The sequence below is a fragment of the Myotis davidii genome, unplaced genomic scaffold (genome assembly GCF_000327345.1).
Source record: "Myotis davidii unplaced genomic scaffold, ASM32734v1 scaffold207, whole genome shotgun sequence".
Lineage (NCBI taxonomy): Eukaryota > Metazoa > Chordata > Mammalia > Chiroptera > Vespertilionidae > Myotis > Myotis davidii.
The window spans coordinates 1,652,399-1,663,753 of NW_006298349.1; the positions used below are offsets into that span (position 1 = coordinate 1,652,399).

At 63.7% G+C, this 11,355-nt stretch overlaps 1 protein-coding gene across 1 annotated transcript in view; it reads left to right on the forward strand.

Moving 5' to 3' along the window:
* Positions 1-11,355, forward strand: part of MYO15A (myosin XVA) — a 63,449-nt gene that overhangs the window by 23,643 nt on the left and 28,451 nt on the right. Inside the window, exons 19-41 of the mRNA XM_006773974.2 lie at positions 347-478; positions 994-1,119; positions 1,802-1,879; positions 2,482-2,630; positions 2,719-2,764; positions 2,880-3,004; positions 3,381-3,498; positions 3,795-3,970; positions 4,433-4,517; positions 5,183-5,236; positions 5,327-5,408; positions 5,491-5,621; positions 6,095-6,190; positions 7,053-7,288; positions 8,553-8,734; positions 9,012-9,084; positions 9,275-9,466; positions 9,727-9,887; positions 9,984-10,078; positions 10,574-10,688; positions 10,883-10,950; positions 11,022-11,099; positions 11,233-11,349. Coding sequence (XP_006774037.1) covers positions 347-478; positions 994-1,119; positions 1,802-1,879; positions 2,482-2,630; positions 2,719-2,764; positions 2,880-3,004; positions 3,381-3,498; positions 3,795-3,970; positions 4,433-4,517; positions 5,183-5,236; positions 5,327-5,408; positions 5,491-5,621; positions 6,095-6,190; positions 7,053-7,288; positions 8,553-8,734; positions 9,012-9,084; positions 9,275-9,466; positions 9,727-9,887; positions 9,984-10,078; positions 10,574-10,688; positions 10,883-10,950; positions 11,022-11,099; positions 11,233-11,349 — 2,715 coding nt within the window. The remainder of the gene's footprint in view (positions 1-346; positions 479-993; positions 1,120-1,801; positions 1,880-2,481; positions 2,631-2,718; positions 2,765-2,879; positions 3,005-3,380; positions 3,499-3,794; positions 3,971-4,432; positions 4,518-5,182; positions 5,237-5,326; positions 5,409-5,490; positions 5,622-6,094; positions 6,191-7,052; positions 7,289-8,552; positions 8,735-9,011; positions 9,085-9,274; positions 9,467-9,726; positions 9,888-9,983; positions 10,079-10,573; positions 10,689-10,882; positions 10,951-11,021; positions 11,100-11,232; positions 11,350-11,355) is intronic.

An 11,355-nucleotide genomic window follows, 5' to 3' on the forward strand; every position in this document is an offset into this window, starting at 1 on the left:
CGCGGGCCCTGGGCCTCCTCAGTGACCAGCAGGACATGCCGGCTCATTAAGGGCAAGTCGGAGGTTGTCAGGAGACCAAGTGGAGGGAAAGGCATGGGAGGCCCGTGTTCTTGAGGGGAAGTGCTGGGGGGAAGAGCCCGCTTGGGGATCCTCTTCACCCCCCACAGAGCTGTCCTAGGCGGAGGGAGAAGGCCCGGCAGTGGTTCCTGTGGCTGCTGGGAAGTGAGCTCCCTGTGCTGGGAGGCGTGCAAGCAGAGGTGCCCCAGGCCAGGCCCTGTCGGATGGACTCGTCCCGGGAGACAGTCGGGGGACCTGGGCAGGAGTAGCTGAGCCCTGCTGCCCGCAGGAGGAGTACCTGCGCGAGCAGATCGACTGGCGGGAGGTGGCCTTCGCTGACAATCAGCCCTGCATCAACCTCATCTCGCTGAAGCCCTACGGCCTCCTGCGCATCCTGGATGACCAGTGCTGCTTTCCCCAGGTGAGCCCGGCGCCGCGTGGGCTGGCCAGGCTACTCCACGCCCGAGCCTCATGTCCTCATCCGGCCTGAGCCCACATTCCTCTCTGCTCTGGCCTGGCATGGGGCTCAGGACAGCCAACCTGCCATTCACAACCTGGATGGGGGGCTGCAGGCGTCCACTCGAGGGGCTACACCAGCCATGGGAATCATAGAAGGCTTCATGGAGGAGGTGACCTTGGGATTGGGCCTCACATACTGACTGGAAAACACAAGGGTGGGATGGCAGTGGGACAAGAGAGTGCAAAGTCAGCTGGGCTGGAGGGCTGGCAGCTGGGAGCTAACCAGACACACTTGTCTGCAGAGATCCCCTCCGGCCTCCCGCCCAGGGCCGTGGGCGGCCAGGGGGAAGCTGTGACTTGTTCCTCCTCCCCAGTGATCACTGGAGATCAGTCAGGGCTGGAGAATCTGCCACTAGGCCAGGAACAGGGTGCCCGGCCCTGCCCCCCCCTCCCCCACTGAACCCTGCCTGCCCCCAGGCCACAGACCACACATTTCTGCAAAAGTGCCATTACCACCATGGCGCCAACCCGCTCTACTCCAAACCCAAGATGCCATTGCCCGAGTTCACCATCAAGCACTACGCAGGCAAAGTCACCTACCAGGTGAGACCCCAGGCAGCCCTCAGGGCCTCCAGCGCCACCGGGCCCTGATGTTGGAGGCACAGAAGCGCAACACGGGCTCCAGACACTCCCACCCGACTCCAGTTCTGGCCCTGCTGACCCTCGGCTGTGTAATCTTGGGCCAATCACTGTACCTCTCGGAGCCTCAGTTTCCTCACCTGGAAAATGGGGATAAAAACTGTCCATCTCATGGGTGTGAGAAGCCTAGGGCTCGAGTGGGTTTGATGAAGAGTAGCTATTATCAGTAACAAGATCACTGGGGTGACTCTCATTGCTCTTATCTCAGGCACATTCCTGCCCTGGCATTGTCTTGGGCCAAGATTCCAAGCCTCTGTCCCCATCTGGGCCGCATTTCCCTCATCTGCAGGACGCGCACAGGACAGCGTCCTCCACTGAGGATGGGGCCAAGAGCGGGGCTAGTCATGCGAAGGGCTCCAGTCCTGGGAGTGGGGAGGGTCGTGGGGACAGGACGGGTGGGGACCATAGCCGGGGGAGGGGTCCAGTCCCTTCCAGGACAGACAGGGAGACAGTGGGCTGGAGGTGCAGGGCCAGGGTCACCGAGGGCTGCAGCGAGGAGGGAAGAAGATGGTAGTAGGCGGCTGACACACCCAGGCTGCGTGGGGGAAGGGCTCCAGCCCAGCTGCCCGGCCATCCCCCTTCCCAGGTGCACAAGTTCCTGGACAAGAACCATGACCAGGTGCGTCAGGACGTGCTGGACCTATTTGTTCGGAGCCGGACACGGGTGAGCAAGCCTCCCCTCCCCGGTCCTGGCCCTGCCCCAGAGCACCCAGCCCACAGCCAGGCCATTGTCTGCCAAGAAAAAGGGAGGTACCCTAGTTCCATCCCAACCCTAACCCCACACCCGTCCAGCCTTGCCTTGCTCTGTACTTTCTCCCGTTCCTGGCCCCGCCCCGTAAAGGGCTATGCCCCTGGCTGGCCCCCAGGTCTCTCCCCTGCCTCGTCCCGGTCAGCCCGCCCAGCTGGGCCCATCCCCACCTCCGTCTGCTTGATGAGTGGTTCTCCCATCCGTATTCTCTGCCACCTCCCAGCTCTGGGACTCCATTTCCTCATCTGTCAAGTGGGTGCCCCCCTCCTGCGGTCATCCTAGGGCTCACGACCGTGCGCCCAGTTAGTGCCCACGTGTCCCCAGAAAAAGAAGTCAGCTGACCCCGGGGCCGGCCCCTGGGTTAGTTTTCTGGTGCTTCTTGGTCTGGAGACTTGACTCCTTTGGTTCTCTCGCTCTCTCTCTCTCCCTCTTCGTTTCTCTCCTGGTCTGTCTCTCGGTTCCTACCTCTCCCTCTGGGTGCTATGCCTACTGCCCGGGCTGCTGCCCATGCTGCCCAGGTGGTGGCCCACCTCTTCTCCAGCCATGCCCCCCCGGCTGCCCCTCAGCGCCTGGCCAAGAGCAGCTCTATCACCCGCCTCCACAAGGCCCACACCGTGGCAGCCAAGTTCCAGCAGTCGCTCCTGGATCTGATCGAAAAGATGGAGAGGTGGGCGTGGCCGGTGGGCGGGACCCTCCGACCCTCGGGATGAGCCCTTCCCTCTCTGGGGCCTCACTGCCGCCCTGCCCTTGACCAGGTGTAACCCCTTGTTCGTGCGCTGCCTGAAGCCCAATCACAAGAAGGTGCGTGACGCCGAGTCCTCGGGGAGCGGCCCTCTCCCCACGCTCACGCGCGGCCCGCCCGCCACGCGACTTGGCGTTGCCGGTGCCCTTTGCACATGGCGGGTCCTCCCCACAGGAGCCCGGCCTCTTTGAGGCAGATGTGGTCATGGCGCAGCTGCGCTACTCCGGGCTGCTGGAGACCGTGCGGATCCGCAAGGAGGGCTTCCCGGTGCGGCTGCCTTTCCAGGCGTTCATCGACAGGTAGCCCAGTCACGCGGCCTTCGCCCCACAGGCCCCGGCAGAGCCGGGCTCGCCCTGCACAGCTGCGCGGGTTGTGCACAGACCACGTGCCAGCTGCTGTCTGGCATGTGTATTGGTCGTTGTGCAGTTTTTCAGTTTTACTGTGTTGATTCCAAAGAGAAACCTTTTTAATCGTGATTATGACAAGCTTCCAGCAGATGGCAGTAAGGGGTCTTGTTCTGCTGAATCCCTTTCCACAGTCCTGGCACCTACAGTTAGGGAGACACCGAGTGGACCCCCTGCGGTGGGCCCCCTGGAGGCGGTGGGGTGGTGACGGCATCCTGGCAGCCGCTGTGACAGCAGGTCCCACAGCCCCAGCTGAATTTGGGCCCTGCAGGTACCGCTGTCTAGTGTCCCTGGAGCACAACCTGCCAGCCAGTGGGGACATGTGTGTGTCCGTGCTGAGCCGCCTGTGCACAGTCATGCCAAACATGTACCGCGTTGGCGTCAGCAAGGTGAGTCCCCCCCACACGCAGTCCCTGGAGGGTTCAGGCTCAGGGGCTTCACGACCGACCCGTGGGCTCAGGACTGTCCCCAAGGCAGTCCAGTGGAGCTGGGTGAACGAACGCCAACCCCACTCCGGACCTTGCTCAGGCCGCTCCCGCTGCCTAATGTGCCCTCAGCGTGCTTTCATCTCTCCAAACCCAACCCCTCCGCTGCCCTGGCTGTTCTGTCTCCATGGACTTCCGGAGAGGGAGGGCCTGAGTCCAGTCGCTGCCCTACCGGCTCAGCACCTGCCTCCTCTGCCCAGCTCTTCCTCAAGGAACACCTCCACCAGCTCCTGGAGAGCATGCGGGAGCACGTCCGGAACCTGGCAGCCCTCACCCTGCAGCGCTGCCTCCGCGGCTTCTTCATCCAGCGCCGTTTCCGCTCCTTACGCTGCAAGATCATCCTGCTGCAAAGCCGAGCCCGAGGCTACCTGGCCAGGTGCAGGCACTAGGGCAGGACTCGGGAGCCCTAGACGAGGCTTGGGAGAGGCTATGCCTGAACTTAGGCGGTCAGCTCCCTGTTCCTGGAGGTATGCAAGCTGAGAGTGGGAGCCTCTGCTGGAAGGATGATCAGATTCTGTGTTTCTGCTTTTGGATGCCCTTCCGTCCCACCCCCTGGCCCTTGTAACTGGTGGGTGGGAATCCATCCAGCCAAGAAGGACCCCACCTGCACCTCAGGGATCCTGGGATTCCAACCTGATGGGATCTTTGTGGTCCAAGTGGTTGAATCCGGGCTCGGACCTTAGCCATGTCCTTGCCCCCATTGAGATCCTTTCCTTAGTGCCAAAGGGCCCCAGAAGGAAGTGGGCACCAAGGCCAGGCTGGCACAGGTATCTCTGCCCCTTGTTTATCCATGACCCCCCCACCCCCACCGCGACACTCCTTTCCTCCCCACCCGCAGGCAGCGGTATCAGCAGATGAGGAAGAGCCTGGTGAAGTTCCGGTCCTTAGTGAGCACTTATGTGAGCCACCGGCGCCACCTCAAGGTGCAGGCCTTCCCCTGGCCCTTCTCCCGGAGCCAGGCCTGTCCTGTCTGGGTCCAGGGAGTGGCAGAGATGGGGCGGGGGCACTTAGCTCCCCGGAGGAGACTGTCTTGGGTTCGAATCCCCGCTCTGCCACTCACTAGCTGTGTGACCTCGGCCCCTCTCCAGCCTGACCTCCCATCTTCCCCTGAGGCTGCAGAGGGTGAAATGAATATTGCACTGAAGGGCGTCCTGGTGCTGGGCTCACTGTGGGTCTTCAGTAATTGGGTCCGATTAGATTTTGCACCTGGACCAGCACCGAATATGGTTTGCTCGTACCTTGATGCCAGTCTTGGCCTGTTGTCACATAAACCAACACCAGACAAGTGTAGCGCCGAGCACCCAAGAACTGCACGGCTGTTCCTGAAGGCTCTGGGTGACGAGCCGTCGGCCTGTCCCGGGATTACTCCTCTGCCCTTCGCCTTGTCTCTTTCTTGCTCTCTCTTTCTTCCTTGCCCTCCTGTTGCTCTGGCCACCCCTCTGCCTCCCTCCATCTGTGAGGTGCAGTCGCCTCCAGAAATCAGGCAAGCTGACCCCTTGCTTCCCTGCTGGCCGCCCTGTGCGAGCTGGCTCGGCCTGCCAGGGCCTCTGCCCGCCATTCCCTGCCCTGACCACCTGCTCTCCTGCAGCTGAGGGCAGAGCGGAGGCTCCGGGTGGAGGAGGTGCGGCTACGGGAGCAGGAGGTGGGTGCGGGGTCTGGGTGGCAGCAGGGACAGGAGGGGAGGGCGGCGGGGGGTGTGGCAGGCCCTCCCCTCACCACGCTGTCCCTCCAGGAGCTGAGCAAGCGGGAGGTGGTAGCCGTGGGACACCTGGAGGTGCCCGCGGAGCTGGCTGGGCTCTTGCGAGCAGTGGCAGGTACACAGGTGCTGCGCGTGTGGTGGGAGTGGGCACAGGTGGGCAAGGGGGCCAGGCACCCTGTGCCTTCTTCTCTCCACAGGCCTTAGGCCAGCCCAGATGCCCCGGGTGGCCCCCGTCCGGACTCCCCGGCTCCAGGCTGAGCCCCGTGTCACACTGCCCCTGGATATCAACAACTACCCCATGGCCAAGTTTGTCCGGTGCCACTTCAAGGTAAGGGCTGGCAGGGGCCCAAGCAGCCCAGCCAATGGGCACAGATCAGTTAGACTTGATGCTGTCCACAGCTCGGGCGGTTCCTGTCCGTGCCCTGAGGGTCGGGTACGAGCTCCCCCTACAGCTGCTGAGTCAGGAGCAGCCGGGAGCCCACGGGGGCCTGGAGGGGAGGCCCCAGGGGCTTGGGAAGCAGCTGTTTGCCAGCCAGTCTGGAAAGATGTCAGAAATGTAACAGTCAGTGGAGCCACAGCTCGTCATCCCTGCTTTAACTTTCTGTCCCTCAGAAAGGGCCTAGATGGGGCTGAGACTGTCTCTACCTCCGACTCACTGAGGGCTGGTGTCTGCCCCCTCCAAGCCTCAGTCCCCATCTGCACACTGGGGGCAGGGGATTTGCGCTGTCACCTGGCACAGAGCGGTGGACCCGGCTGTGCCATCAGTGCTGGCTCTGTGCCATGTGTCTGCTGTGCCCCCAGGAGCCTGCCTTCGGGATGCTGACGGTGCCCCTGAGGACGCCCCTCACTGGGCTGCCAGCAGAGCACCACGCGGAAGCCGTGAGCATCTTCAAGCTGGTACGGGCCTGCCCAGGCCGCCTGGGAATCCGTGGCTCCTGCGCTCGAGGCCGGCCAGGGCGCACTCATCCTCCCGACCCATCCACGAGCCAAAGCCCCGAGCCACGCTGCTTCCTTGCACGAGGTTTCTGTCAGGGGTCTGGCCACCTCCCTGCATGGAGCTCTGGGGACCGGGCTTTTCTCCTCCCAGCCGTTGTCCCGGCAGCAGGATGTTCCCAGGCACAACGCGGACAGATCCGGGTTCTCTCCTCAAGGGCTCCCTAGGCTGAGAGAGGGGGCACGGCACACCTGGCTAGTGCCCGCCGGTGTGCACAGGGGGCATGGCGGCTGGCAGGCCAGGCGGGGCCCCTACTCCCGTCCTGGCTGGGGCTGAGGGCTTGCTGGAGGAGGGGCATTGAGCTAGAGTCAGAGGAGGAGTCAGGCTCTCCCAGCCCGGGCTGTGGAGGAGGCACCGAGAGGAGAGGAAATCCATGTGGTTAGAACAGAGAATCCATCCCGAGAGCAACGGCAAGGGGTCTGGAGCTCAGATTTATCCCAAGGCGATGGAGCGAGGAGTACGCCCCCATGGGGGGGATGTGGCTGGATATATGGCCCCTGGAGTCTGAATGGGGTTGGAGGCCAGGGGTGCTGGGCGGGGATGGGAGCTATAGAAGGTTCATGAGCAGGAGAGAAAGCCAGCATGGATGTTGGATCCTGACTTTTTCCCAGGGCTGGTCATTTGGTGTAGGATAGAGCTATTATATTGTAATGGGGGACTTTTACATGGACAGGGGCACGGGAAGGCATGTGTGTGAGGGATGCATGGGGGTGGGAACCCGGCAGGAGCAACATTCCGAGGCCCAGGAGTCTGTCTGTGGCCCAGGTCCTGCGTTTCATGGGTGACCCCCACCTGCACGGTGCCCAGGAGCACGTCTTCGGGAACTACATTGTGCAGAAAGGGCTGGCAGTGCCCGAACTCCGGGATGAGATCCTGGCACAACTGGCCAACCAGGTGTGGCGCAACTCCAGGACCCACAATGCCGAGCGGGGCTGGCTCTTGCTGGCTGCCTGCCTCAGTGGCTTTGCACCTTCCTCGCGCCTCAACAAGTACCTGCTCAAGTGAGTGGACCGGATGGGGCTGGGAGGGGCAGGGACGCCGTCACCGGGCCGGGGGTGCGATGTTAAAGGTCAGGCCAGGAGTGAGGTCTCTGTGCGTGGAAGCTGGACTTGCTGTGCAGCGTAGGAGTCAAGTGAGATTGGATAAAGGACTTCCAGGGCACGGTGGGTGGCAAAACCAGGGTGTGGGGAATTGGAATGGAGGCGTGGACCTCTCACGTCATCGGGACGTAGTGAGGTGGTTGGAACTATAGGCTCTGACAGCCTGTGTTCAGGTCCCAGCTCAGCCATGTCAGAGCTGTGTGACCTGGGCAAGCTGCCTGACCTCGCTGAGCCGCAGTGGCTGCCGTGTAAAATGAGGGTGACGAGAACAGGACTCACAGGCTCTGTGAGGACACGTGTGGAATGCTTAGGGCAGAGGAGCGCGGTGAGTGCTGTGCGAGGACAGACCCGCCAGCCCCGGAGGAGGAGGGCCAGTGTCACCCACCCCCCAGATGATTGGCAGGGAAGGGCGCTCGGTCAGGCCCTGGGTGCAAAGTCTACTAGTAGTTGTGACACTCACCTGCTGTAGGACCCGGGATAAGTCACGGCTCCTCTCTGAACCTCTTCCCTCACCCATAAATTAGGGGTGGTAACCGGACCGCCTTCCGCGTGGCTGTGAGCTCAGAGTGTACAGAGGTGCACAGGCCACGTGCAGGGGGGCGGCTCACTGCTCAGCCGTGTGGCAATGGGACAGGGCCACTGCCTGTCCAGGGCTTCCTGTGGGCACAGCTCTAGGTTCTTTCTTGTGGCCACTATGGACCCGCTCCACCGCGGCTCCTGGCCAGGCACCCTAGCGGTTGGGAGTGGAGCCAGGCATGCGGAATGCCTGCGGCCGGCAGGAGTCGGCTCAGAGGTCCTGGGCCAGGTTGAAACCTCACAGCCGTCTCAGGATGGGTGAGAGCCTGGCAGCAGGCCCAGGGCGGGTGCAGCTGGGGTCCGGGTGAAAGTGGGGAGCGCCCCTCGGGGTCCCTTTCCTGCCCACAGAGTGCTGCAGACCCCACCCTGTCAGTGACGTGTCGCTCTGACAAGCTTAGGTGGGCCGACCTGGGACTTCTTCGGCTGTATAACTGCTGGTTTGGAATGCTTTGGGGCTAGCCTGGTACCCTTCTTTTTCAGCCTCGCCGGGGAGCTCTGGGGTAGCCTGGGCCTCCCTTAAACTGGCTGCGGAGTCTTCCCCGACCGGGACTTGCCTCAGCTCCTCTCATCCCGGCTCTCACTCTCACAGGTTTGTGTCTGATTACGGGCGGAATGGCTTCCAGGCCGTGTGTCAGCAGCGCCTCATGCAGGCCATGGGCCGGGCCCAGCAGCAGGGCCCTGGGGCTGCCCGCACCTTCCCTCCGACCCAGCTCGAGTGGACAGCAGCACAGGAGAAGGCCAGCATGGCTTTGGATGTGGGCTGCTTCAACGGTGAGCTGCCCGCCCCGCCCCGCTGCCTTCCCTCCTTCAGGCCTCTGCCCTGGGCCAGGAGAAGCTGGGGAGGGGTGCCTGCTGGGCGTGGCCCGGGAAGGAGGTCTGGGTGTGCATGGGGGGTGGACCTGGAATGTGGGAGAGGAGCCGGGGCAGAAGACGCAGACCCAGGACCCTGGGCAAGAGTGAGAGGCCTGAGCGCAGGCGGCGGGCAGGAAGCAGCAGAGCGGGGCCAGCTGCCGACCTCCCAGGCTGAGCTGCGCCTGCTCTTGTCCAGGCGACCAGTTCTCCTGCCCGGTACACTCCTGGAGCACGGGGGAGGAGCTGGCCGGAGACATCCTGAGGCACAGGTCGGCTCCTGCACGCCCTGCCCAGCTCACCAGTGCACCTGGGAAGAGGGAAGGGAGGGACAGGAGGCCAGATTCTCCAACCCCCCGGGTCCCCCCAGGCATGCTGGGGTCCGCTCCTATCCTGGAGTCTCCCCAGGTGGTACCTCTTGGCTTCGTCCCTCCTTCATGTCCCTTCGTACGCTGTCCCCAGGGGGCTCACGGACGGCTGGCGGGGCTGGACGGTGGCCATGAAGAACGGGGCCCAGTGGGCGGAGCTGGCCGGCCACGACTATGTGCTGGACCTGGTGTCAGACCTGGAGCTGCTCAGGGACTTCCCACGGCAGAAGTCCTACTTCGTTGTGGGTGCAGAAGGGCCCGTGGCCGGCAGAGGAGGCCCGAGAGCGTAGGTGGCCACCTGGGCCCCCACAGGTGGCCTCAGCACAGGACTGCCCCTCTGGCTGCTGAGAGAGACTGAGGTCTGGACTTAAGCTTCAAGGTTCTCATGGAGGTGGGGCTGACCAAAGGGTCCCGCCTTTAAAGAGACAGTCACTCAATTCCAGAGTCCTGTGCCGAGAAGATTGGGTGGAAGGGGGTGGGGTGGGGTGGTCTGGGAGGCCGTGGGTCCCTCTGGGATCAGATGCTCCATGTTCCCCTTCCCCACAGGGTGTTTGGGAACAGCTGGGACTCAGATGAGGACACGCCCACTAGGCCCCAACCACAGGGGCACATGCCCAACGTGGCTGACGCCAATGGGTACTGCAGCCACCATGAGGACAGCACAGATGGGGAGACTGAGGCCCAGAGAGGTACAACAGCCCACCCGGGTCGACCAGCAGGGCCGCTCTCTCTGGTGGGGAAGGCCCTGGGGCTGAGGGGGGCGGGCACCAGCAGGAGAGAACGTGATGTGTCCCCCCTGCCAGGCCTGCACAGCCCTGGAGAGCCTGCTGTGTCCCACAAGGGCCTGGACTGCTACCTGGACAGCCTCTTCGACCCCGTGCTGTCCTGCGGGGATGCGGTAGGGATGGCTGGGGTGTTTGCAGACAGCAGGCATGGCGTGCACATACCAAGTCATACACATCCAGGGCGGACACAGCCAGGCCATGGGGTGTCATGGGGACCCAGCAAAGGAGGAGGGTGTCCTCTTGGCTAGAGACGCCCCTGGATAGAGGCTCAGACCTCCCGTGTCCTGTGGAATCAAGCCCCCTCAGGCACCCTGCTCATGCTGAGAACTCCCAGGAGCCCCTCGGGGCATGATATGTAGCCCTGAGCAGGCCATAGCCCCTCTTGGAGCCTCATTTTACTCCTCCGTGAAAGGGGTGGTCACTTGGGAGCTTGCAAGGTGGTGGGAGGACTGAGTGAGCGCGTGAGGGCAGAGGCTGGGCACACAGCAGACGCTTGGCCAGTGGGAGGCCCCTGGGGTAGAGGAGGAGGCTGGTGTCAGGTGCCCGTTGCCTTGGAACCGTGGGAGGCCAGCACGGAGGCAGCCACTGGAGCCAGCTGCTGCCCCCAGGACCTGGAGAAGCCGACAGCCATTGCCTATCGCATGAAAGGGGGAGGCCAGCCTGGTGGCGGTGGCAGTAGCAGCACTGAAGACACTCCCAAGAGACCCCCAGAGCCAAAGCCAAGTCAGTGCCTGCCTGGGGTTGGTTCTAGGGTTGGGCAAGGCTGGGTCCACTGGTTCTCCGGGCTCCCTCCCGTGCTAACAGGGAGGCGGCCACGGGCAGGGCGGAGGGGAGGCAAGGGGGCAGGTGGTAGGAAATTCCCGTTTCCCTCACCTCCTACGCCTTGGGATCTGCGCCCTCTGCCTGGCTCCCTGAAGTCCCAGGCCTGGATGCCTCCACACTGGCTCTGCAGCAAGCTTTCATCCACAAACAGGCCGTGCTGCTGGTGCGTGCGAGGGGCCTGAGAGGGGGGTGCCTGGAGCGGGCCTGCCTGGTTACACCCCCACCTCTCCTCAGGCCAGAGAGATGACCCTGCAGGCCATGGCCCTCCAGCAGCAGCCCCTGAGTCCTGCCCCAAGGCCCTTCCCCCCGGAGGTGAGCCTGGCCTGCCCAGGGCATCGCCGCACCTCGCAGAGCCTGGACCCCACACCGTCCTGGGCAGACACGGGGTCCCAGAGAGCAAGCTGGTGTGTCCCAGGAAGCTCACCTCGCACCCTGCTCTCTGCAGAAGCCCCAAGCCCCTGAGACACGGCCAAAGCTCGCGGGCACTGGACCCCCGGCCAAGCCCGTGCTCCTGCGCGCCACTCCGAGACCCCAGCCCCCCGCCCCTCCGGCCAAGGCCCCCAGGCCC